Raw genomic sequence first — 21,635 nt, forward strand, 5'->3', positions numbered from 1 at the left:
TACAAATCTGATAATCCATTCCAAAGCCCAGGCTCCCCGGCCCCATTCTGTTCAGTGGTTCACCGGAGGTTTCTGTAGAGCTAAGCCCTGCCCTGCAAGAGCAAGAAGGCTGGGACCAGAAGTGAAGCTGGTCAGAGAAGAGCAGTCAGAAAGGTGGGCATAGTCCTGGGGGGTTCAGGGAGGAGAGATTAGGGAGATCCAAGTGAGCTATGGAAGAATGGATGGATGGATGACAAAAATGAACGTGAACGAGTCTGTAAATTACATCCTTCTGGAGAATGTGGTCCTTGGGATGGAGCCTGAGGAGGAGAGTGAGGAATGATATTCCAGGTGGAAAAGGTAGCCGGAGTTGAGATGCACAATGTAGGGTAGTTGTTCATTCATTCTGCAGGTGTGTCCTGAGTCCCCACATGCTGGGAACTGTGCTAGGTGCAGTGTGTGGATTTAACACTGGGCTGGGGGTGGGGAGTGGCAACAACTTGGATTGGCTGGAACCTAGGTGGGTGGGAGATAAAGTACAGGGGTGGATTAGGGCCCTGCAGGAGAGAGGGCTAGATATCACAGAGGAAGTGCACGACTCAGGGACCCCATCTGGAAGGTTGGAGAGCCATCTGGGTGCAGGGGAGGAGGAGCTAGAGGGAGGGACCCTTTGCAGGATTTTCTTGAGATATGGATGGCTTAGATTTATGCACTGCCTAAGCCTGTTGCTTATCACCTCTCAGCCTGGAGTCTAGTCCACTCTTCGCCTCCGCCTCATAGGAAAGGGCCAGTGCCTGCAGGGAGGCTGTTTCTTGACCTTTGCCTTTATGTAATTTTGTTATTAAAATCAAAGCAAGCAAACAAACAAAAAAAACCCTGCCCCTGTCCCATAGCCCCTGAGCCGTTGAAAGTCAGTGTTCTTATTCAGAGTTCTGTGATCCCCTCTCAGTGTGCCTGGTCTTCAAAGGCCTTTTAATCTAAAAGCGAAGGTTAGAGGCTAGCTAATTAATCAAAAGATAAACTCTTTAGAAAAGTTTAGCTATCACTGCCATGTCTGGGGGAAAAACAAAAGTAAACAAAACTTTAAATCTAGCATATGATATGGGGCTGCTCTGTTAAGAAGTCCCCACCAGCAGGCCGGGCACTGTGATTCACGCCTATAATCCCAGCACTTTGGGAGGCCGAGGTGGGTGGATCACCTGAGGTCAAGAGCTCGAGACCAGCGTGGCCAACATGGTGAAACCCCGTCTCTACTAAAAATACAAAAATTAGCCAGGCATGGTGGCATGTGCCTGTAATCCCAGCTACTCGGGAGGCTGAGGCAGGAGAACCACTTGAACTCAGGAGACGGAGGTTGCAGTGAGCCGAGATCCCGCCACTGCACTCCAGGCTGGGCACAAGAGTGAGACTCCATCTCAAAAAAAAAAAAAAAAAAAGTCCCGCCTGGCAAAGGAAGTGGCGATCTTAGATTTCTATTGATGATAAGAATGTTACTCTATACAAAGGGAGTAACGAAGTAACAAAGGGACCAGTGTCTAAGCTAAGTATCTTTTATTAAGAAGAATCACATGCTTGGGGGATTAGTGGCTCAGGGTGAGGGGATGCCTGTAAAAGAAAATGACCATCCCATCCTTATGGCCAGGGCACATCCTGAAGCACCTTTGAGACCCATTTGGGCATAGCAGGGGGCTGTGATTGAAAGATTAATACCAAAGAACCTCTGAATGACTCGCCCTCCCCTGCCCACTGGAATCAGCTGGGAGCTTTAAAAATCTTGATGCCCAGGACTGACTCTGAATGGTAGCAATACCAGGAATTACATCACCTGGTATTAGCACCACACTGTACAGGCTACACGCACATTCAGACACGACCTTGCTTGTGCCTTTACTAAGCCTGGGTGGAGGTAGGCCAGGTATTGATGGATAGGAGGACACCAGGGTTCACAGGAGAGTAGTGATTTCTCCAGTCCTACAATGATCAGGTAGTCATGCTGAGTAACCTGGTAAATACTTGAAGAACTAATTAAACTTGAAGAAGATAAAAAGGCAAACCACAAGCCTATGTCTCCACTGGTTTCAGGTGTTTTCTTTCTCATCACCAGAAAGTCTGAAAATACACATTTGGTTTAAAACTAACCTGGATTTTTTATGAACTGCCAAAATGAGGCTTATGTCATGAACACATGTGCTGCCTTCATTCCTCCAGGATTTGGCACAGTCACAGTAGTCACGGATTGCTTCAGACATAGCTTGCCTCCGCAGATGATAAGGATGATTAGATTCCCCTTCCCTTCTCCACATAAGCAGCGGTGCCTGCGGCAGGGAAACAGGCATTTTGCTGACACCTTTCCCTCCAATTGCAAAAGCTGGCAGGGCCCCTTTGGGCTTTACCTGCAGGTTCTGGGTCCCTCCAGGAAAGCCCTCCCTGGAGAGCTAGGGTAACAAGACCTTTTGTCAGGAGAGTGCACTGATGTTCCTTTCTTCCCCAGCTGCCATTCTGGGTACGTTGGTGCACGCTGTGAGCATGCGGACCTCCTGGCCGTGGTGGCTGCCAGCCAGAAGAAGCAGGCCATCACCGCCTTGGTGGTGGTCTCCATCGTGGCCCTGGCTGTCCTTATCATTACATGTGTGCTGATACAGTGAGTACTTGCTGCCCCTAAGGCCAGGTCCCCTGCCCACCTCCCCTACCAGGGACATCCGCAGTATATCCAGATAACAGGGCCACCTCAGCACAGCTTATTTCTGCGATGTCTGAGTGCTGTCAGGAAAGCTAAATGCTACTTTGATGACTGTTGGCATGGCATGGCAGCCAAGCTGCATGAAAGCCTCGTGCATCCTGGGCGGATCCCCAGCTGGGGGGTTGGTGCACTGTGGAGGCCAGTGCAGAACCAAAGGCGTGCTTGTTCTTTCCACGGTTGTGTTGGAGTCTTCAGAATAGTGATGACATGGGCAGGTGCTCCAGAGAGGACTAGAGACAGCTCCTAGCCTCCTTCCATCAGCACCAGAAGTACTTCCTCTCTGCAGAAGTCACTTTGCAAATACATGTCGAGGGCCATTGTTGCTGTTACAGGCTGATGACCATCATTCTGCACAGCCCTTCCTCTTTGTCCACTTCTCTGCCCCTCCTCATCCTCCAAAACTCAGTTGCTGTGTTGTATCTTCCAGGAAGCCTCCCTGGGGCCTAGACCAGGAGAGACCTTTTCAGGTGTGTCCTGGCCCCATTTGCTTGCCCATATTTCCTGACTGGACTGCTGTGCAGGGTCAGAGACCCTGGGAATACAGTGCAATATTCCTAGCATTTGGAACTATGCCAGATTTATTCCCTGGAACTATCTAAAGTCTGAGTCTTAGGGGATTTATTAGGTTGGTGCAAAAGTAATTGCAGTTTTCACCATTACTTTTTAAGGCCAAAACCACAATTACTTTTGCACCAACCTAATATACCTAATTGGATATGCACAAAGAAGTCACAGAACAGTTAAAGGCTGCCATTCAATTCAGTGTAGGTTAACTCATGGTGGAGACAGTCAGTGGATGGGCCCCTCTGGCAAGGTTGTGGTCAGTAGCTACAGGTCGATGCAAGAAGCCAGACTTACACCCTCCAAGGTTGCCTAAGATTTGGACAGATAAACAAACTGTCCCTTTGGTTTGTGGCTATCGAGACATCTGAAACACATGGCCCTGGTTCTGGTAACAATGAGGCACCCGTTAGAGCCCCAGCTTGTTGACAGTAGCCACAACCTGCTCACATCCTTCTCCTGGAACAACCTGCTCACATCCTTCTCCTGGACCAAGGCAGCACTGAGTGGTGAGGTTTGAGGTCTGAGCTGGGCTGGCCTTTCCCTCCCCACCAAGCAGTATCCATTCTGCTTCCAGGGGCCTTGGAAAAACATGTTTGCTGGGAGAAGACAAGTAGCTCTGGTTCAGACTGGGCCACAGCCCAGGCTCTGTCACTCAGAAGGACCCTCCTTGAGGAGCCAGGAGCAAGCTAGTGGGCTGCCAGCCTTGCTTCTCATGGCCAGTAGCTGTGTGTGCTGCCCCATCCTTCCATTGTCCTGTGTCTATGGCCAGGAGGGCCACAGGGACTTAGAAACAAGACTGGTGGCCCACATGGGCCTCCCCAGAGGGACCTAAGAGCTAATTTTGGCAGATTGTCTGGAAACAGGAATGATCTAGATGCCTAGACAGCATCTCTCATTTCCAGGGAGGCGGCCAGTCCCAACTCCTGTGTCCCTTCCCAGCCTTGGTCTCCCTGCCAGAGACCAAGTTCAGAATCCATGAGCCAGAGACTAAGCTCTCACTCCTGCCAGGCTGCTGGCTTCCTGGGCTTAGGGCCCTCCTGAGTTGCAGGGTCCAAATTGGGACCAGCTTGTCCCATGCTGGAGGGATCTAGAGGCCTTGATCCCATTGCCCGGGAATGCTCCTATCTGGGAAGTGACAAGGACAAGTCCACCTGGCTGGCTGTGAGAAAGTAGTCATTGATGGCTCTGGAACCAAGGCCTTTAGAGCCCCCTGGCATGGGATGTGCTGTTTCCAGCCCAGACTCTGCAACTCAGAAGGGCCTCGTGCCCAGGCACACTGCTCTGGGCTCCCGGTTTTCACCTGTAACATAAGCAGCTTGGGCAGGAAGGTCTCAGAGCCTCCTCCTTAGCCCTGCTGTCCAAAGATTCAGGGGCTCCAGTAACCTTTGCAGCTTCTCACTGCAGGACAGTGCCAAGACAGGGGCTGGGATGGGAATCGTGAAATGCCCACCAGATACCAAGAGAGAAGCCCAGCAACAGGCTTATTTCTTCATCTCTGCCACCTGGCTCACCTTAGGAAATTTCTCCTAACTCCAACCCTAGCCCAGGGATACATAAATTATATACAAATTAGGGTTAGAATGAGTGGAAACAAAGTTCTCCACGATAGCCCAAGGGAAATGGCTGGCAGTGTCTGTGGGGAACTCATCTCTCACTCAGTGCTTTCTCTTCTGTTCTTTTGGGGCTTTTTTTTTTTTTCATGCAAAGTCTGAAAACTCTCCATTCCTGCCCACAGAGGGAGGCAGGAGCCTTTATAACCCTGATGCCTCAGGACTCCGGGTCACACAGGTTTACAGAGAGGGTAGATGTTCCAAAACTAGAGAATTTTAGTCCTGAAAGCAGGATTCAAAGCCATTGAGATCCATAACTCACTCTTCCATTTTTTCCCATGGGTCAATTCAGCCATCCAAGTTCCTTGTTCTGCTACTGGCAATACCAGATGAATAACCTCTTCCTAAACCCTCACAGCCCTGCCAGCTGGAGGTGGCCCCTTTATCCCAGTCCTTTGTCCCAATTCTGAGGCCATTACACTTGTGGAATTACCCACCTGGTTCTTTATCAAGAAAGCCGAGTGGAGGACCAGTTCTCTCTGACAGCTGGGGAAGCTGGAGCCAGGTCAGCTTGCAGAAACAGAGCAAATACTTTAGGGTAGCCAACAGATGCTTTTGTTGTTGGCCAGCATCTGCCCCAAAAAAACACTGCCCTACAATGCCCTCAGCCCCCTATGGTGCCTGTCCCTCTAGAAGCCCCCATGGGGAGCTGGTTTAGAGCTGGAGCTGCCCAGCAGGCCCCTAGGGCAGATGCTGTACCACCCTGGCCCTCCTGCCAGGCTCCCGCCCAGACTGGGTCCTCTGTGTCTTTGCAGCTGCTGCCAGGTCCGAAAACACTGTGAGTGGTGCCGGGCCCTCATCTGCCGGCACGAGAAGCCCAGCGCCCTCCTGAAGGGAAGAACCGCTTGCTGCCACTCAGAAACAGGTAAGGAGACTCTTCTCTGGTGGGAGACACTATTGGGTGGAGAAAACGACCACCTTCTCCAAGTCAGGGCAGAAGTTCCTGGAGTATGAAGCAGGAAGAGGGGAGAAAAGGAAGAGACTGTTTCATTCTACCAAGTCAGGTTTAGTTTATTCATAGGTGCCTTTTACTTAGTAGGGACCCCTTACATCCTGGCTGGTGGCTGTGGGACCTTTGACAAGTTACTCACCTCTCACAGCCTCAGAGTTTTTTTGTTTTGTTGTTTTGTTTTGTTTTTTGAGATGGAGTCTTACTCTATCACCCAGGCTGGAGTGCAATGGCGTGATCTCAGCTCACTGCAATCTCCACCTCCCAGTTTCAAGTGATTCTCCTGCCTCAGCCTCTCGAGTAGCTGGGATTACAGGCTGCCCACCACCACACCCAGAAAATTTTTGTATTTTTAGTAGAGACGGGGTTTCACAGTATTGGCCAGGCTGGTCTCAAACTCCTGACCTCAGGTGATCTGCCTGCCTCGGCCTCCCAAAGTGCTGGGATTACAGGCGTGAGCCACTGTGCCCGGCTTACCCTCGGTTTTCTTATTCTTAAAAAGATGTGCAAATTGGAGGAGTACTGATATAAAATACCTAGTATAGTTTATCACCCCATTGTAGGCACTCAAGAGATGTTCATTCTCTTTCCCTTGAGAAAGTCACTTCCCCTTTTTCATCTGTAAAAGGAGGAATTTGGCCTATGAAAGGTCTCTAATGACCTTAAAACCCTTAGATCCTATGATCTTCATTAAGTTTACCTTGTTTCCTGGATATTTTCGCCAACATCCATGAAGACATCAGGATGTGGGGCCCAGCTTGCACCTCAGGAGCCTCCTCGGAGCATCAGTGGCTCTGTGCTTGTGGAGGTGAAGAGTCCTTCATCCAAACAGGGCCGGAAAAGTCTCACACCGGCCAGCTTTTCAGGGATTCAGTTTTGACCAAGAGAGCCCATCGTAAAGTTCTTCTTGAGGACATAGTGGGTCAAGAGACAGTCATTAAAGCGAATCCACCCAGAGGTGTCCTTCCCTAGTAAACAGTTGGCGTTCAGAAGTTCCAGGGTCCATGGAGAGGGTAGGGAGGAAGGCTGCTGGGAGGCTGGACACATGTGCATTCATTAGATCTCATGGTCATCTGGAGGGAGCTGAAGGCCCAAGAACATATGTGTTTGTTCTTTATTTCAATAACCATAGTCATCGTGCACAGTAAGGGAGCACACAGAGAGTGCGGGAGCGGCACTTGAGATTTAGGAGCCACAGCTCTTGAGGATGCAAATCCATTCAGCCTTACAGTGGTCTTAGGAAGAGGATGGCTCATGAGTGATGTGGGTAAACTGAGTCTGATGATAGCCTGCTTGGGTCCCACTGGGAATCAGTGGGCGAGTGAGTGAGGATGAGAACCAGGGCCTCTAAAGCCCCCTCTCAACATCTCCTTTCAGCTACCTTGGGCTAATCTATTGAGCTAATGAAGGTAAATATTTTTATTTTTTCTTTTAGCACCAATAGAAAAATGTTTTTAATCTTTTAAGAAAATTTGTAATAGATTCTGTAGCATTTGTAATAGATTCTGTAGCATTTGTCTGAACCTAACAGAGTCATTTGGGGTGGAGTAAGTTTCTTGTTAATGTCACTTCTTCTCTACCCACATTTAAGAAGTTAGCTCTAAGCCTGGGGATGGGTCTGGCCTTTAGAGATGGCCACCTGGGCTGAAGTCCCTCTCCCTCAGATGGTGCATATCACAACCTCATATAGCACCCGTCAGGCCTGCTGGGCCTAAAGGATGGGTGAACCAGGGTTACTCACCTGTGAGCACCTCCAGAAGAACCACGGCAAGGACCTAGAGAGATGTCCAGGCTAAGCTGAACTCAGGAACTGAGGACGGTCCATGCTGCCTCACCACGACAGACACAGAGGATACCCTCAGGGCCCAGCCGCTGAAAAATAAATGGGTCCATTCTTGTATGGCCTCAGGGGAAGCCTTTCTGCCACCAGAGCCCTGGACTAGGGCTGCCCACCAAGCCACCCCTTACAGGAGCTGACTGCAGGCCAGATTAAAATGAGACCCTCACAACAGGGGGCATCCCCCCACTCCCCCCCATCTGCCTTCCTTCTGCTATCACTCACTCACTCACTCACTTTCAATCAGTCTCTCTAGCTTCCTTTGGCACTGAAAGCACAATGTCAGAGGTTGCGGTCCCTGAGACTGAACCAGCAGAATTTGGACTCGGGCCTAACTGCCCGAGAGAACTTGGTGACATTGGCTCTGCCATCTCCAAGTCTCTTTCCTAAGCTTATTTTCCCAACGTGGCCAGGGTGTGGCCCACAGTGCTTAACCTGTTTTTCCTTCCTGCCAGTGGTCTGAAGAGCCCAGAGGAGGAGTTTGGCCAGGTGGACTGTGGCAGATCAATAAAGAAAGGCTTCTTCAGGACAGCACTGCCAGAGATGATGCCTGGATGTGCCGCAGACCTTCCTACTTGGCCTGTAATCACCTGTGCAGCCTTTTGTGGGCCTTCAAAACTCTGTCAAGAACTCCGTCTGCTTGGGGTTATTCAGTGTGACCTAGAGAAGAAATCAGCAGACCACGATTTCAAGACTGGTTAAAAAAGAACTGCAAAGAGACGGACTCCTGTTCACCTAGGTGAGGTGCGTGCATCAGTTGGTGTCTGAGTCCACATGTGTGCAGTTGTCTTCTGCCAGCCATGGATTCCAGGCTATATATTTCTTTTTAATGGGCCACCTCCCCACAACAGAATTCTGCCCAACACAGGAGATTTCTACAGTTATTGTTTTCTGTCATTTGCCTACTGGGGAAGAAAGTGAAGGAGGGGAAACTGTTTAATATCACATGAAGACCCTAGCTTTGAGAGAAGCTGTATCCTCTAACCACGAGACCCTCAACCAGCCCAACATCTTCCATGGACACATGACATTGAAGACCGTCCCAAGCTATCGCCACCCTTGGAGATGATGTCTTATTTATTAGATGGATAATGGTTTTATTTTTAATCTCTTAAGTCAATGTAAAAAGTATAAAACCCCTTCAGACTTCTACATTAATGATGTATGTGTTGCTGACTGAAAAGCTATACTGATTAGAAATGTCTGGCCTCTTCGAGACAGCTAAGGCTTGGGAAAAGTCTTCCAGGGTGCGGAGATGGAACCAGAGGCTGGGTTACTGGTAGGAACAAAGGTAGGGATTCAGAAGTGGTGCCATTGAAGCCACAAAGCCGGTAAATGCCTCAATACGTTCTGGGAGAAAACTTAGCAAATCCATCAGCAGGGATCTATCCCCTCTGTTGGGGAGAGAGGAAGAGTGTGTGTGTCTACACAGGATAAACCCAATACATACTGTACTACTCAGTGATTAAATGGGTTCACTTCCTCGTGAGCCCTCGGTAAGTATGTTTAGAAATAGAACATTAGCCACGAGCCATAGGCATTTCAGGCCAAATCCATGAAAGGGGGACCAGTCATTTATTTTCCATTTTGTTGCTTGGTTGGTTTGTTGCTTTATTGTTAAAAGGAGAAGTTTAACTTTGCTATTTATTTTCGAGCACTAGGAAAACTATTCCAGTAATTTTTTTTCTTCATTTCCATTCAGGATGCCGGCTTTATTAACAAAAACTCTAACAAGTCACCTCCACTATGTGGGTCTTCCTTTCCCCTCACCCTCAAGAGAAGGAGCAATTGTTCCCCTGAGCATCTGGGTCCATCTGACCCATGGCGCCTGCCTGTGAGAAGCAGTGGGTCCCTTCAAATACATAGTGGATAGCTCATCCCTAGGAATTTTCATTAAAATTTGGAAACAGAGTAATGAAGAAATAATATATAAACTCCTTATGTGAGGAAATGCTACTAATATCTGAAAAGTGAAAGATTTCTATGTATTAACTCTTAAGTGCACCTAGCTTATTACATCGTGAAAGGTACATTTAAAATATGTTAAATTGGCTTGACATTTTCAGAGAATTTTGTCTTCCCCTAATTCTTCTTCCTTGGTCTGGAAGAACAATTTCTATGAATTTTCTCTTTATTTTTTTTTTATAATTCAGACAATTCTATGACCCGTGTCTTCATTTTTGGCACTCTTATTTAACAATGCCACACCTGAAGCACTTGGATCTCTTCAGAGCTGACCCCCTAGCAACGTAGTTGACACAGCTCCAGGTTTTTAAATTACTAAAATAAGTTCAAGTTTACATCCCTTGGGCCAGATATGTGGGTTGAGGCTTGACTGTAGCATCCTGCTTAGAGACCAATCAATGGACACTGGTTTTTAGACCTCTATCAATCAGTAGTTAGCATCCAAGAGACTTTGCAGAGGCGTGGGAATGAGGCTGGACAGATGGTGGAAGCAGAGGTTCCCTGCGAAGACTTGAGATTTAGTGTCTGTGAATGTTCTAGTTCCTAGGTCCAGCAAGTCACACCTGCCAGTGCCCTCATCCTTATGCCTGTAACACACATGCAGTGAGAGGCCTCACATATACGCCTCCCTAGAAGTGCCTTCCAAGTCAGTCCTTTGGAAACCAGCAGGTCTGAAAAAGAGGCTGCATCAATGCAAGCCTGGTTGGACCATTGTCCATGCCTCAGGATAGAACAGCCTGGCTTATTTGGGGATTTTTCTTCTAGAAATCAAATGACTGATAAGCATTGGATCCCTCTGCCATTTAATGGCAATGGTAGTCTTTGGTTAGCTGCAAAAATACTCCATTTCAAGTTAAAAATGCATCTTCTAATCCATCTCTGCAAGCTCCCTGTGTTTCCTTGCCCTTTAGAAAATGAATTGTTCACTACAATTAGAGAATCATTTAACATCCTGACCTGGTAAGCTGCCACACACCTGGCAGTGGGGAGCATCGCTGTTTCCAATGGCTCAGGAGGACAATGAAAAGCCCCCATTTAAAAAAATAACAAACATTTTTTAAAAGGCCTCCAATACTCTTATGGAGCCTGGATTTTCCCACTGCTCTACAGGCTGTGACTTTTTTTAAGCATCCTGGCAGGAAATGTTTTCTTCTACATGGAAAGATAGACAGCAGCCAACCCTGATCTGGAAGACAGGGCCCCAGCTGGACACACGTGGAACCAAGCCAGGGATGGGCTGGCCATTGTGTCCCCGCAGGAGAGATGGGCAGAATGGCCCTAGAGTTCTTTTCCCTGAGAAAGGAGAAAAAGATGGGATTGCCACTCACCCACCCACACTGGTAAGGGAGGAGAATTTGTGCTTCTGGAGCTTCTCAAGGGATTGTGTTTTGCAGGTACAGAAAACTGCCTGTTATCTTCAAGCCAGGTTTTCGAGGGCACATGGGTCACCAGTTGCTTTTTCAGTCAATTTGGCCGGGATGGACTAATGAGGCTCTAACACTGCTCAGGAGACCCCTGCCCTCTAGTTGGTTCTGGGCTTTGATCTCTTCCAACCTGCCCAGTCACAGAAGGAGGAATGACTCAAATGCCCAAAACCAAGAACACATTGCCGAAGTAAGACAAACATGTATATTTTTAAATGTTCTAACATAAGACCTGTTCTCTCTAGCCATTGATTTACCAGGCTTTCTGAAAGATCTAGTGGTTCACGCAGAGAGAGAGAGAGTACTGAAAAAGCAACTCCTCTTCTTAGTCTTAATAATTTACTAAAATGGTCAACTTTTCATTATCTTTATTATAATAAACCTGATGCTTTTTTTTAGAACTCCTTACTCTGATGTCTGTATATGTTGCACTGAAAAGGTTAATATTTAATGTTTTAATTTATTTTGTGTGGTAAGTTAATTTTGATTTCTGTAATGTGTTAATGTGATTAGCAGTTCTTTTCCTTAATATCTGAATTATACTTAAAGAGTAGTGAGCAATATAAGACGCAATTGTGTTTTTCAGTAATGTGCATTGTTATTGAGTTGTACTGTACCTTATTTGGAAGGATGAAGGAATGAATCTTTTTTTCCTAAATCAAGACTGGAGTGTTTCTTTAATGAGATTAGGATATTGCTCAAGGAAATGAAGACTTTTCTCTGCAAATATGAATGATGAGGAAAAATTAGATGATCTTTTGCAAAATGTGGAAATCCTATAATTAACCATAGTTGATCCCTGTCTCCTTGAAGAATTCAAGTTCTCTGAAGCTCTTCCCAGTATATAAGTACTTAGTAGACTATGTGTCCAATAATGCTAATTGATGTGGTGGAAAATATATACAACCTCTGCCACTGCAGGAATTGAAATCTGGTCAAGAAGACAGACTGATACGCTAAGAATAATTCAGGACTATTTCTAGACAATACAAATAAGCGATGAAATTATAAGGTAGAGCATATATGTTAACAGCTGTGGTTCTCAAAGCATGGTTCCAGACCTGCAGCATTGGTATAACCTGTGAACTTGTTAGGAATGCAAATCTTTGGGCTCCAGCCCAGACCTACTATACTGTGGGGGTGCTCCATACTCTCTCTGCCCTCTGGGTGATTCTAATACATGCTCAAAATTTTTATATATTTTTTAATTTTGTAGAGAGGCGGGGTCTCCCTGTGTTTTCCAGGCTGGTTTCAAACGCCTGGGCTCAAGCAATCCTCCACCTTGGCCTCAGAGTTCTGGGATTATAGGCGTGGACCACTGCGCTTGGCTGATGCTCAAATTTAAGAACTACTGTGCTATAGGATTCAGTGAAGGGACAACTTAGTGTTGAGCTACAGTTTTATGGAAAAGCTTTGAAAAGGCTTTGCAGAAGAAGTGAAACAGAGTTTACCTCTTGGAGTTCAAATGTAATAGCCATCAGAAGGTGTAGCCTTGAATGAAGGGCCGCATTTATCTGGATCTTCTCTGCTCAGCCTAGTTGAAGGAAAAAAAATAGATCTGTCCATCTCCCACCATACCCCTGGGCTCACCCACCCCTGTTCCCTACCACCCAGTCTCTAATTATAAGGAATTGTTCTAAAACTGTCAACCGGATCTTACAAGCCCATAGTAAGGCCTCTGCACTTTTTTTTTTTTGAGATGGCGTCTCACTCTGTCACCCAGGCTGGAGTGCAGTGGTGTGATCTCGGCTCACTGCAACCTCTGCCTCCCGAGTTCAAGCAATTCTCCTGCCTCAGCCTCCAGAGTAGCTGGAACTACAGGTGTGCGCCACCACGCCCAGCTAATTTTTGTATTTTTAGTAGAGATGGGGTTTCGCCATGTTGCCCAGGATGGTCTCAATCTCTTGACCTTGTGATCCACCCGCCTCGGCCTCCCAAAGTGCTGGGATTACAGGCATGAGCCACCGCATGAGCCACCCAGCCAGGCCTCTGCACTTCTAACCTGTGGGTGGGATTCACATATGCAAAATAGGAAGCGCTCACAGAGAAGTGGAGGGTGAAATCGTTGCTGCACAGTATAAAATCCTGGGCCCCAAAGAAGGTTCTACTCTTTGTAGGGAGGGACGAGCATGTGGAGCTTGCTGTCCAGACCCCAGAGGGCTTAGGATCAGCCAAGCTTGCAGAAAGATGGAAACTCAAGGAATTCTTCATCCCAAGCTCCCTGGCCTGGCATCTGGCCCTCAATAAAGTCTTTCCCTACCTCTTAAGAGAGAGTGGGGAGACTTGCTACCCAAACCTGGTCTTCCTCCTCATGACCCTATTCAGTCTTTAGAGACATCTCCAGGCCTTCTTCCTAACCAGTGGGATTTTTCACTAGTCCCCATTTTTTCCTCCTCCTTCCCAATTTCTAAGCCATCTACCTGCCAAGGCTGCCTGCCTGCCAGAACCAAGGTCCAGTGATTGCCCCTTGTCCTGGTCAGGTGCACTGAACTGTCTGGGGTGGGGAGGACCCATCCCAGGAAAAAGCACCGATCAACTTTGAATCAAGCCAGACCTTTCCTCATCCAGTTGACTTGCAGTTGACAACTTGAAAGCCATGTTCTGGATGCTTTGGGTCTAGCCTTTTTGGATCCTGTTGGCCCAAACTTCAGACCCCTATCTTTCCTAGTTGCCCTGACTTATGCCTGGCTGTTTGGGGACATTTGAGTATAACCCTGGCCTTGCTTCCTCTCTAGCTCAGAGCTTCACTACCAGCACTTTTTTCCCCCTGACTCCTGAAACCTCTCTTCCGCAACTGCTTTCTGCAGGACTTGCTACTTCCAGCAGGCTCTGAGGTTTCCACCACAGCCTTTCACCTCCAGAAGTCAGGAGTGAATTGCTTGCAGTCACAGAAGCTGTGTCTAGCGATGCCTGTTTCATAGCATGGTGTCTGTCACCCAAGATCAATAAGGAATTTGAATATATGGGGATGGACCTTAGGCATCACTTTAAAAATCTCTCCAGGTGATTCTAATCCATACCCTACCTCCCTCTCGAATACACCAGGCCCCAGGGAGCAGGTGGCATGGGAGAAGTGTGATGCCTGGAGCTAAGAGTACCTGGTGCTCACCCAGCGCACCCCACCCTGGCCCATCCTCAAGGAGATTCCTTACTATCCAACAGATGTTCACCTCTGGGGAGACAGAAGCTTGGGCCTCCTCTCAAGTGGGATTGCCTAAGGCAGAGAAGTGAGAAATCTCCTGTGGGTACTCCTGTAAGGAGTGCCTTGTGGCTGGGGCTTGAGGTCATAGGTCATGCACAAGTGGGCAGTGGCTTTTTTTTTTTTGAGTCAGGGTCTCACTCTATCACCCAGGCTGGAGCACAGTAGCATGATCTCTGCTCACTGCAATCTCTGTCTCCTGGGTTCAAGCAAATCTCCTGCCTCAGCCTCCCAGGTAGCTGGGACTACAGGCACCAGCCACCACGCCTGGCTAACTTTTGTATTTTCAGTAGAGACAGGGTTTCATCATGTTGGCCAGGCTGGTCTCTAACTCCTGACCTCAAGTGATCCACTCGCCTTGGCCTCCGAAGGCAGTGGCTTTTTAGGAGCCAAATTTTACACTTGGGAATAAAAGAAAGTTGGGCATTTATGCTGAAAGGGAAAGAAAGTGGGAAGGGGAGACCACTTTCCAGGACCATTTGTTCCGATGGAAACCTCAGGCTTGTGCATCTGCACAGGTGCCTGGGACCCAGAGTCCTTAAGGACCTCCATCCCAAGACCTGCAGAGCTTCCCCTGCAGGAAGTAGGTGAAGTTGAGAGCTGGGCAAGAGGACATCTCCACTAACCTGGGGCTGGGGCTTCAGCTGTTAGTCCTGCACATTGCAGGAAGGGATTCTGGACATGTGACATCCCAGGAGAACTGGGCTGTGAGGAGCCAGCATCACTTAAAGCATGTCCTACCAGATCAGAGCAAACAGCCACGCCCCTCCACTGCAGCATAACTCTCCCACCAGGCCTTGTGAAAGAAGCCCCCTAACCAGAGTGCAGAGGTCCAGAGCCCCTGTGGTGGGAGGAGGCTTGGAGGCAAAGGCCCAGGGTTTCACTACAGCCTGCTTCTTGCTGGCTATGTCACCCTGGGATGTTACTGTTTCCTTCTGAGCCTCCTGTGCCTGTCTGTCTAATTCCCACCGATTTAGCCCAGGGTTGTGAGCTGAATCTCATAAGCACAGCCTGATTCTTGGAATAAAAAAATCTGATGTGATCCTAAATGCTATCAATATATTGTCCAGCTCTAGGGAGGCCCCCCTCGCCTTGTCCCCCACTGACCTTCAAGGTAAAAGAAGCTGGGAGGTGGGAGGCGCCCATGAGAAATATTTTCATAGAGCCAGTAGCAAATGGGACCAAACCAGGGGGTGATGATTTCAGGACATCACTTTTCCAAGTGGTTAATGACCCAGAGGAGTGAGGACAACTGTCTTCAGACATAAGGAGGTTTGGTCTGACCTCAAGGGGCAAGGCCAGGAGACAGGTTAGTTTTGTCTCGGTAGAAGCTTCTGTTTCATTGACAGAGCTGCCTGCTGGCTCTGGCTGTCCTCCAGGCAAGTGTGCCTCCTAACTCCAAAGTGATCACACAGAGGTGGGTACCAACCAGGGCCCAGAGGGTCTCCTGGTGAACTAGAGCATGAGCCAGAAGACCTGGGACATCTGACCACCGTCTCCTACCTATGAGTCCATGGGTTACCCCTATTTAGCTCCAAGCCTCCATCTCCCACTGCACCCTTCTGGAATAATCTTTGCGAGTTCAGATTTGATCCTCTGTCCTCCCAGGGCTTCCCAGTGATGGAGGGGGATCTCAGGCCCTGCTCAATCCCCTTACCTCCCATCTCCTAACATCAGAGCCATCCTAAGGATGGCCCCCACACAGGGACCACATCCCCAGCGACTCTCATCAGGAGAGGGCTCTCTCTGGTGCTTTCCACTCCTTAGGTGCCTATTTGTGCCAGTCATTTGCCACTCCCAGATCCATTCTCCCCATGTCTGCCCTGTGCCCAGAAGCTGACCCCTGTGGGCCACCTCCTTAGGGCTCTCTTGTCCTCTGGCTTCCAGTTCAGCCAGTGGGAGGCACTGGCAGGAGATCGGAGTGGGTGTAGGAGGAGAGACATGGGGATTTGTCATCCTCGCTCCCTCCCTCCTCCAATGCTGCATATCTGGCAGCAACTGTGTCCCCAAGGCTAGGCTCCCTGGGCCCCTACTCCCCAGCCCCGTTCCCAGGGCTTCAGGACACCACGTCCTCCACTTGCCCCTTCAGTACTGGGGTGGTAATGCCTTCCCACAGTTGCCAGTTGAACTCTGCCAATCTTACCCTTCCTCTCTCTTTAGTATCCAATGATGCTTACCCAGAGGCTGAAAAGTCAAACACCTCCTGGAGTGAAGTGAGTCATCTGAATTAGTGCAGCTGCTTGATGAAAGCATGAATGACGATGAGTGAGTCTGAATCCAGGGTTGTGGTGGACATAGTGATGTACTGGCAGGCACTGACCACTGCTGAAGGGGGAGTTCACTTCTCAGTCCCAGTCTAAAGTGGATCTCAAGCAGGGAGGTCAGTTTTACTATTTTTTTTTTCAAGAGAAACAGAAAATCTGGCCCTTTTCATAAAATATCTCCATCCCTAAGTGTGGTTGCAGTTAAGAAACCACCCTGTGGCCCCAGCACAATCTATCAGCAGGCCACCATCCGTTAGCAGCCACCACTCTCAAGCTGTCTGCTTGTCTCTGGCTCTGCCAGGCCCCTCACACCTCTCTACCTTCGTAGTTCCCTTTGCTGGGAAAGACTTTTTCTACATCTTTGCCTGAGCAAACTTCTGTTCCTTCAAGAACAGGCTCACAGGCACCTCACTTTCTTCTGAAGCCTTCCTGGAGCATGAAAAGATAACGCCCCCACCCCAAGGCCCCTTGCATACTTGCGTTTGAATACTCATCTCACGGTGCTGGACTTTTCATTCCTCCTCCATGAGCTGTCTTGTGCCCCTGGCCATTCTGTGCCCCAGGTCTTGAACTCTTCAAGGTAAGGCATCTCTGTGCATCTTTGTAGCCCGGTCGTTTAGCTCAATGCCTGAGGCATGGTAGGTAACATGGTAACATTCTGTGGAAAAAAATCGTCAGAGATATGAGGCTTTGGGTGGACCACCGTATGTCTCTGGAGGTAAGAGAACAGTGTCATATGGGATCCCTGGGTCTTGTGGGGCTGCATTATTGGTATGTTGTGTTGGGTGCTATAATCAGACCCCTTGAAGGTCAAATAGGTCTTTGCGACCCTCCCTGGTTCCCCATCTACCATGAGGAGCTTTGCTTCTAGGCAAAAATACATTGTATATTCTGACCCATGACTTACCAAGAATTCTGTCACAGCCTAGGTGGATTTGACAAAAATTTTTAATCACATCCATTCTACCCTCTGTGTTAGTCTCACACAGAAGAGTTAACTCTTTAGACAATGGTCACGATTTCATAGCTCTTTTTATTTGCTGACTGACAGTCTACACCCCAGCAACCTGCCAACAGGAAGCAGCCTGGCCTGAGCCCTGAGCTCAGACTGGAGTGGAGGAAGTTGCACACAAAGACAAAGGAGAGGAGAAAGATGGGAGGAGGTTTCTCAGAAAGTTTTCCTCTACAAGATTTCCTTCTTGTGGTTGGTTTCTTTGAAGTCTAATCTGCTCCCTTGAGAGGCCTCTGATCCAAACAGGCAATGATGTGAATATAATCTCTATCAGCCAAAACAGAACATCTATTTCGTGTTAGGAATAGGCAGAACAATGAGTCTAAGAGCGACCCAGCAACTGAGTTTGCTACAAAATTCTGTCCCTCCTCTACAATACAAAATTTTTTAATCTGGGTTCCCCCAAAGGCAGGGCCTCAGATAACAATTTGGGGCAGATCTTTTATTTTAGAGGCAATCTCAGGAAGCAGGAGTGAGAGACTAAGAAGACTGAGACAGAGAATGAGGAAAAGTCAGCAATGGGAAATTAGCAGTGAGCTGACTACCAATATGTAAAATTGGGACTCAATCCTACTGGACACTCACTGAGGAAATATGTAGAATGCCACCTCCGAATTGAGCCTCTGAACATCAGAAGGCATTAACTACTGACTTCCATCACCCAATGGTGAGAGTTGCCATAGGGTCATTAATCCTCCACCCCCACCATACACACACACACACACACACACACACACACACACAGAGCACAGATCTTAGGGGCCTGATACGTGACACTGCTACTGAGCACAGGAAGCTTTTCCAAAGCTGCAACTGAAATTAGGTGGTCTGAGGGCGTATGATGTGGCGAAAATAGCATCTGCTACAATTATTAATTTTTAACAATAAAATTGTAATAATCAGTTTTTTTCATGAAATTCAGATTCTTTTCTCATAACCAAAAGTTCTTTTGAAGATGCAGATATTCTGATTCCGTAGAATACCGATTCAAGCAATGGCCATTGGGCGTTCTGCCAAATGTGGATTCTGTGTGCCTCTAACACCTTCCAAGATGTCGGCCAGAGACCCTCCCTTCTTCCCAGATATCCCGTCCCTTTGTTCCAGACGCAGTTACTGGACTGTGGCAGGCCCTGAGGACCCTGAGGGGTCAATGCATTGGTCACACAAGTCATAGGTCTCTGGTTAGTCCATGAATTCCTTTGAAGAAGAAAGTCTGTGACAGAGAAAATGGGGCTGAGGGAATGGGGCCATCAATGGTGGGCCATGAGCAAGCAGGTGGCTAAGCTGAGGAAGCCATTTTGCAAAAGGAAACAATGAGGCAGATTCACAGAGAAAAAGAAACAGCACGTCTAGTAGGAAGAGAGAAAGTCACACCCATTCTCAAGCACTTTTTCGTTCTTGTTCTTGTGGTACCTGGCTCACAGCCACCTCTGCTCTATTGAGCCCTGAGCCTTTACAAGAATCCTCTTTTCAGCCTAGCGCAGTGGCTCACGCCTGTAATCCAGGCACTTTGGGAGGCCAAGGCAGGCGGATCACTTGAGGTCAGGAGTTCAAGACCAGCCTGGCCAATGTAGCGAAACCCCATCTCTACTAAAAATATAAAAATTAGCCGGGTGTGGTGGCACATACCTGTAATCCAGGATACTCAGGAGGCTGAGGCACAAGAATTGCCTGAACCCGGGAGGTGGAGGTTGCAATGAGCCGAGACCATGCCACTGTATTCCAGCCTGGGTGACAGAGCAAGACTCCATCTCAAAAAAACAAACAAACCAACCAAAAAATCCTCTTTTCACCTGAGCCAGCTTGAATGCATTTTTATTTCCTAAAACCAAAAGAGCCTGGACTAGAACAAATGCCTCTTCGGTATCTCTTAAGGTAATCATATGGGTTCCCCACTATTATTTATAAGGCAACACATTATATCAATATTAAATTATATCAAAATTAAATTGTATTAACATTAAACCTTGCTTTTCTGAAAAATTCTTTCTCACACCCCACCCCAGCCCTTCTATGACTGGCTCCTTTTCCTTCAGGTCTCAGTTAAATGTCACCTCAAGAGACTCCTACATGTAAGTCCACTCCACTACCCTGACTACCCCTTCCACTCTAGTTATTCTCCATCCAGTATTATGTTCATTTCCTTCATAGAACTTACCACAATTTATATTATATGTATATTTTTTACTAGGTTAATATCTGTCTCCTCCACTAGATAGTAAGCTCCATGAAGGTAGGAATTATATCTGTCTTCTTCACCACTAAATATTTGACATCAAGCTCAATACTTGACACATAGTAGACGACCAAATTGGATGGGTGGATGGATAGACGGATGGATGGATGGATGGATGGACAGATGGATGGATATCTAAATTCCTGGATAAATTGGATGGATAAATTTACCAGATAGTGTATCATTCTTTAGAAATATTGTAGGATTCTACTCACTGGTACTTTCTTAAGGACTTTTGCACCTAAATTCTATATCCACTGAAAATATCCTAAATTAATACAGAATAAAGACATTTTGCAGCCAAACAAAAGGGGAAATAATTCAGCAGAAAAAGCTACACACTACAAGTTATACTAAATGGTACTCGTCAGGCAGGAACATGATCTCACATGGGATGACAAAGGAATAAACAGTGTCAGAAAGAATAACTGTAAACAGGCCGGGTGCGATGGCTCACGCCTGTAATCCCAGCACTTTGGGAGGCTGAGGCAGGTGGATCACCTGAAGTCAGGAGTTCGAGACCAGCCTGACTAATATAGTGAAACCCTGTCTCTACTAAAAATATAAACAGTAGCTGGGCCTGGTGGCCGGCGCCTGTAGTCCCAGCTACTTGGGAGGCTGAAACAGGAGAATTACTTGCACCTGGGAGGCAGAGGTTGCAGTGAGCCGAGATCACACCACTGCACTCCAGCCTGGACAACAGAGCAAGACTCCATCTCAAAAAAAAAAAAAAAAGAATAACCATAAACGAATATAAAACAATAAAAACAATAATGTCTTATGTGGTATAAAAATATTTAAAGAACTAAAATACCCAACAGCAATAACATATATACTAGGGAAGGGGCATGGGCAAATAGAGGTAAAGTGTTCAAAGACCTCTTCCATTGCTTAGAAAGTGTTAAGTCTATTCATTTTTATTAGACCTTAATAACTCAAGAATGCATGTTGTAATCTCTAAAGTAACCATTAAAATAAAAGTAAAATAATGTATAACCAATAATCTAAAAGGAGGGGGGAATGGGAAAATAAAAAGAACTTAATTGAACCAAAATAAAGCACAAAAGGAGAGAAAAAGAAACATTAAAAATGCGACAAATGAGAGATTTCGACCCAACTAAATTGGTAACTATATTAAATGTAAATAAACTAAACATTCCAATTAAAATTCAAACACTGGATTAAAAAATAAACCTAACTATGTACTGCTTATAAGAAATGCACCTGAAAAATATGGACCTAGAAAAATTAAAGGTAAAAAGGTAGAAAAAAATAGACCATAAAAATGCCAACTAAAAGAAATCTAGTGTAGCTATACTCACATAAGATAAATTCACTAGGAAGATATAAAAATACATAAAAATCTGTATGTGTGTAGCTAATAGCATAAGGTATTCAAAAAATATAAAGCAGAAATGAACAGAGTTTGGAATCTCCCTAACAGGTAAGGTACTGTTTAGAAAGCAGAAAAACATTTATACCTATGGACACTTAATTTCCAGGAACAAAATTGGAAGGGAGATAAGGGGAACCAACTTCTTGGGCACAACCTGAAAGTAGACAGAAGTGTACTATGCTCAGAGAAAGTATTAGTATTTACAATAAGTGAATGGAGCTTCCACGGCTTTTCTCCTAGCCTTTGAAGCAAAAGAACATGTTAAAGACCCTATGACAAATCTAACCCAGATATTTTCCCAGCCCTCTTCCCAAATGCAGCCTGAAATCTCCCTGTTTCCTTCTTGATAATCTGTGTGAGAAAGTCAGGGATACCAAATAACTTCTCTGTGAAGCCCCCAAAGCCAGCAGTCTCCTGACCACTCCTCTGCCACTGATCTTCACTGCACTGTAGCTTAGTG

The 21,635-nt window shown here is 47.0% G+C and overlaps 1 protein-coding gene and 1 long non-coding RNA gene across 4 annotated transcripts in view; one reads left to right on the forward strand and one right to left on the reverse strand.

The window, feature by feature from the left end:
• Positions 1-11,726, forward strand: part of TGFA (transforming growth factor alpha) — a 106,683-nt gene extending 94,957 nt beyond the window's left edge. For all 3 annotated transcript variants that reach the window (XM_054678520.2, XM_054678521.2, XM_063789021.1), the window contains 3 exons: positions 2,471-2,620; positions 5,649-5,758; positions 8,135-11,726. In XM_054678520.2, coding sequence (XP_054534495.1) covers positions 2,471-2,620; positions 5,649-5,758; positions 8,135-8,142 — 268 coding nt within the window. In that variant the 3' untranslated portion in view covers positions 8,143-11,726. The remainder of the gene's footprint in view (positions 1-2,470; positions 2,621-5,648; positions 5,759-8,134) is intronic.
• The window catches only part of LOC107973510 (uncharacterized), a 47,893-nt gene continuing 27,771 nt past the window's right edge, over positions 1,514-21,635 (reverse strand). Inside the window, exons 3-9 of the long non-coding RNA XR_008546445.2 lie at positions 16,445-17,189; positions 12,520-12,602; positions 11,686-11,788; positions 8,115-8,339; positions 7,584-7,714; positions 6,543-6,925; positions 1,514-5,836 (exon numbers count right to left, since the gene is read on the reverse strand). This is a non-coding gene — a long non-coding RNA (uncharacterized LOC107973510). The remainder of the gene's footprint in view (positions 5,837-6,542; positions 6,926-7,583; positions 7,715-8,114; positions 8,340-11,685; positions 11,789-12,519; positions 12,603-16,444; positions 17,190-21,635) is intronic.

This window comes from Pan troglodytes, chromosome 12 (genome assembly GCF_028858775.2).
Source record: "Pan troglodytes isolate AG18354 chromosome 12, NHGRI_mPanTro3-v2.0_pri, whole genome shotgun sequence".
NCBI lineage: Eukaryota > Metazoa > Chordata > Mammalia > Primates > Hominidae > Pan > Pan troglodytes.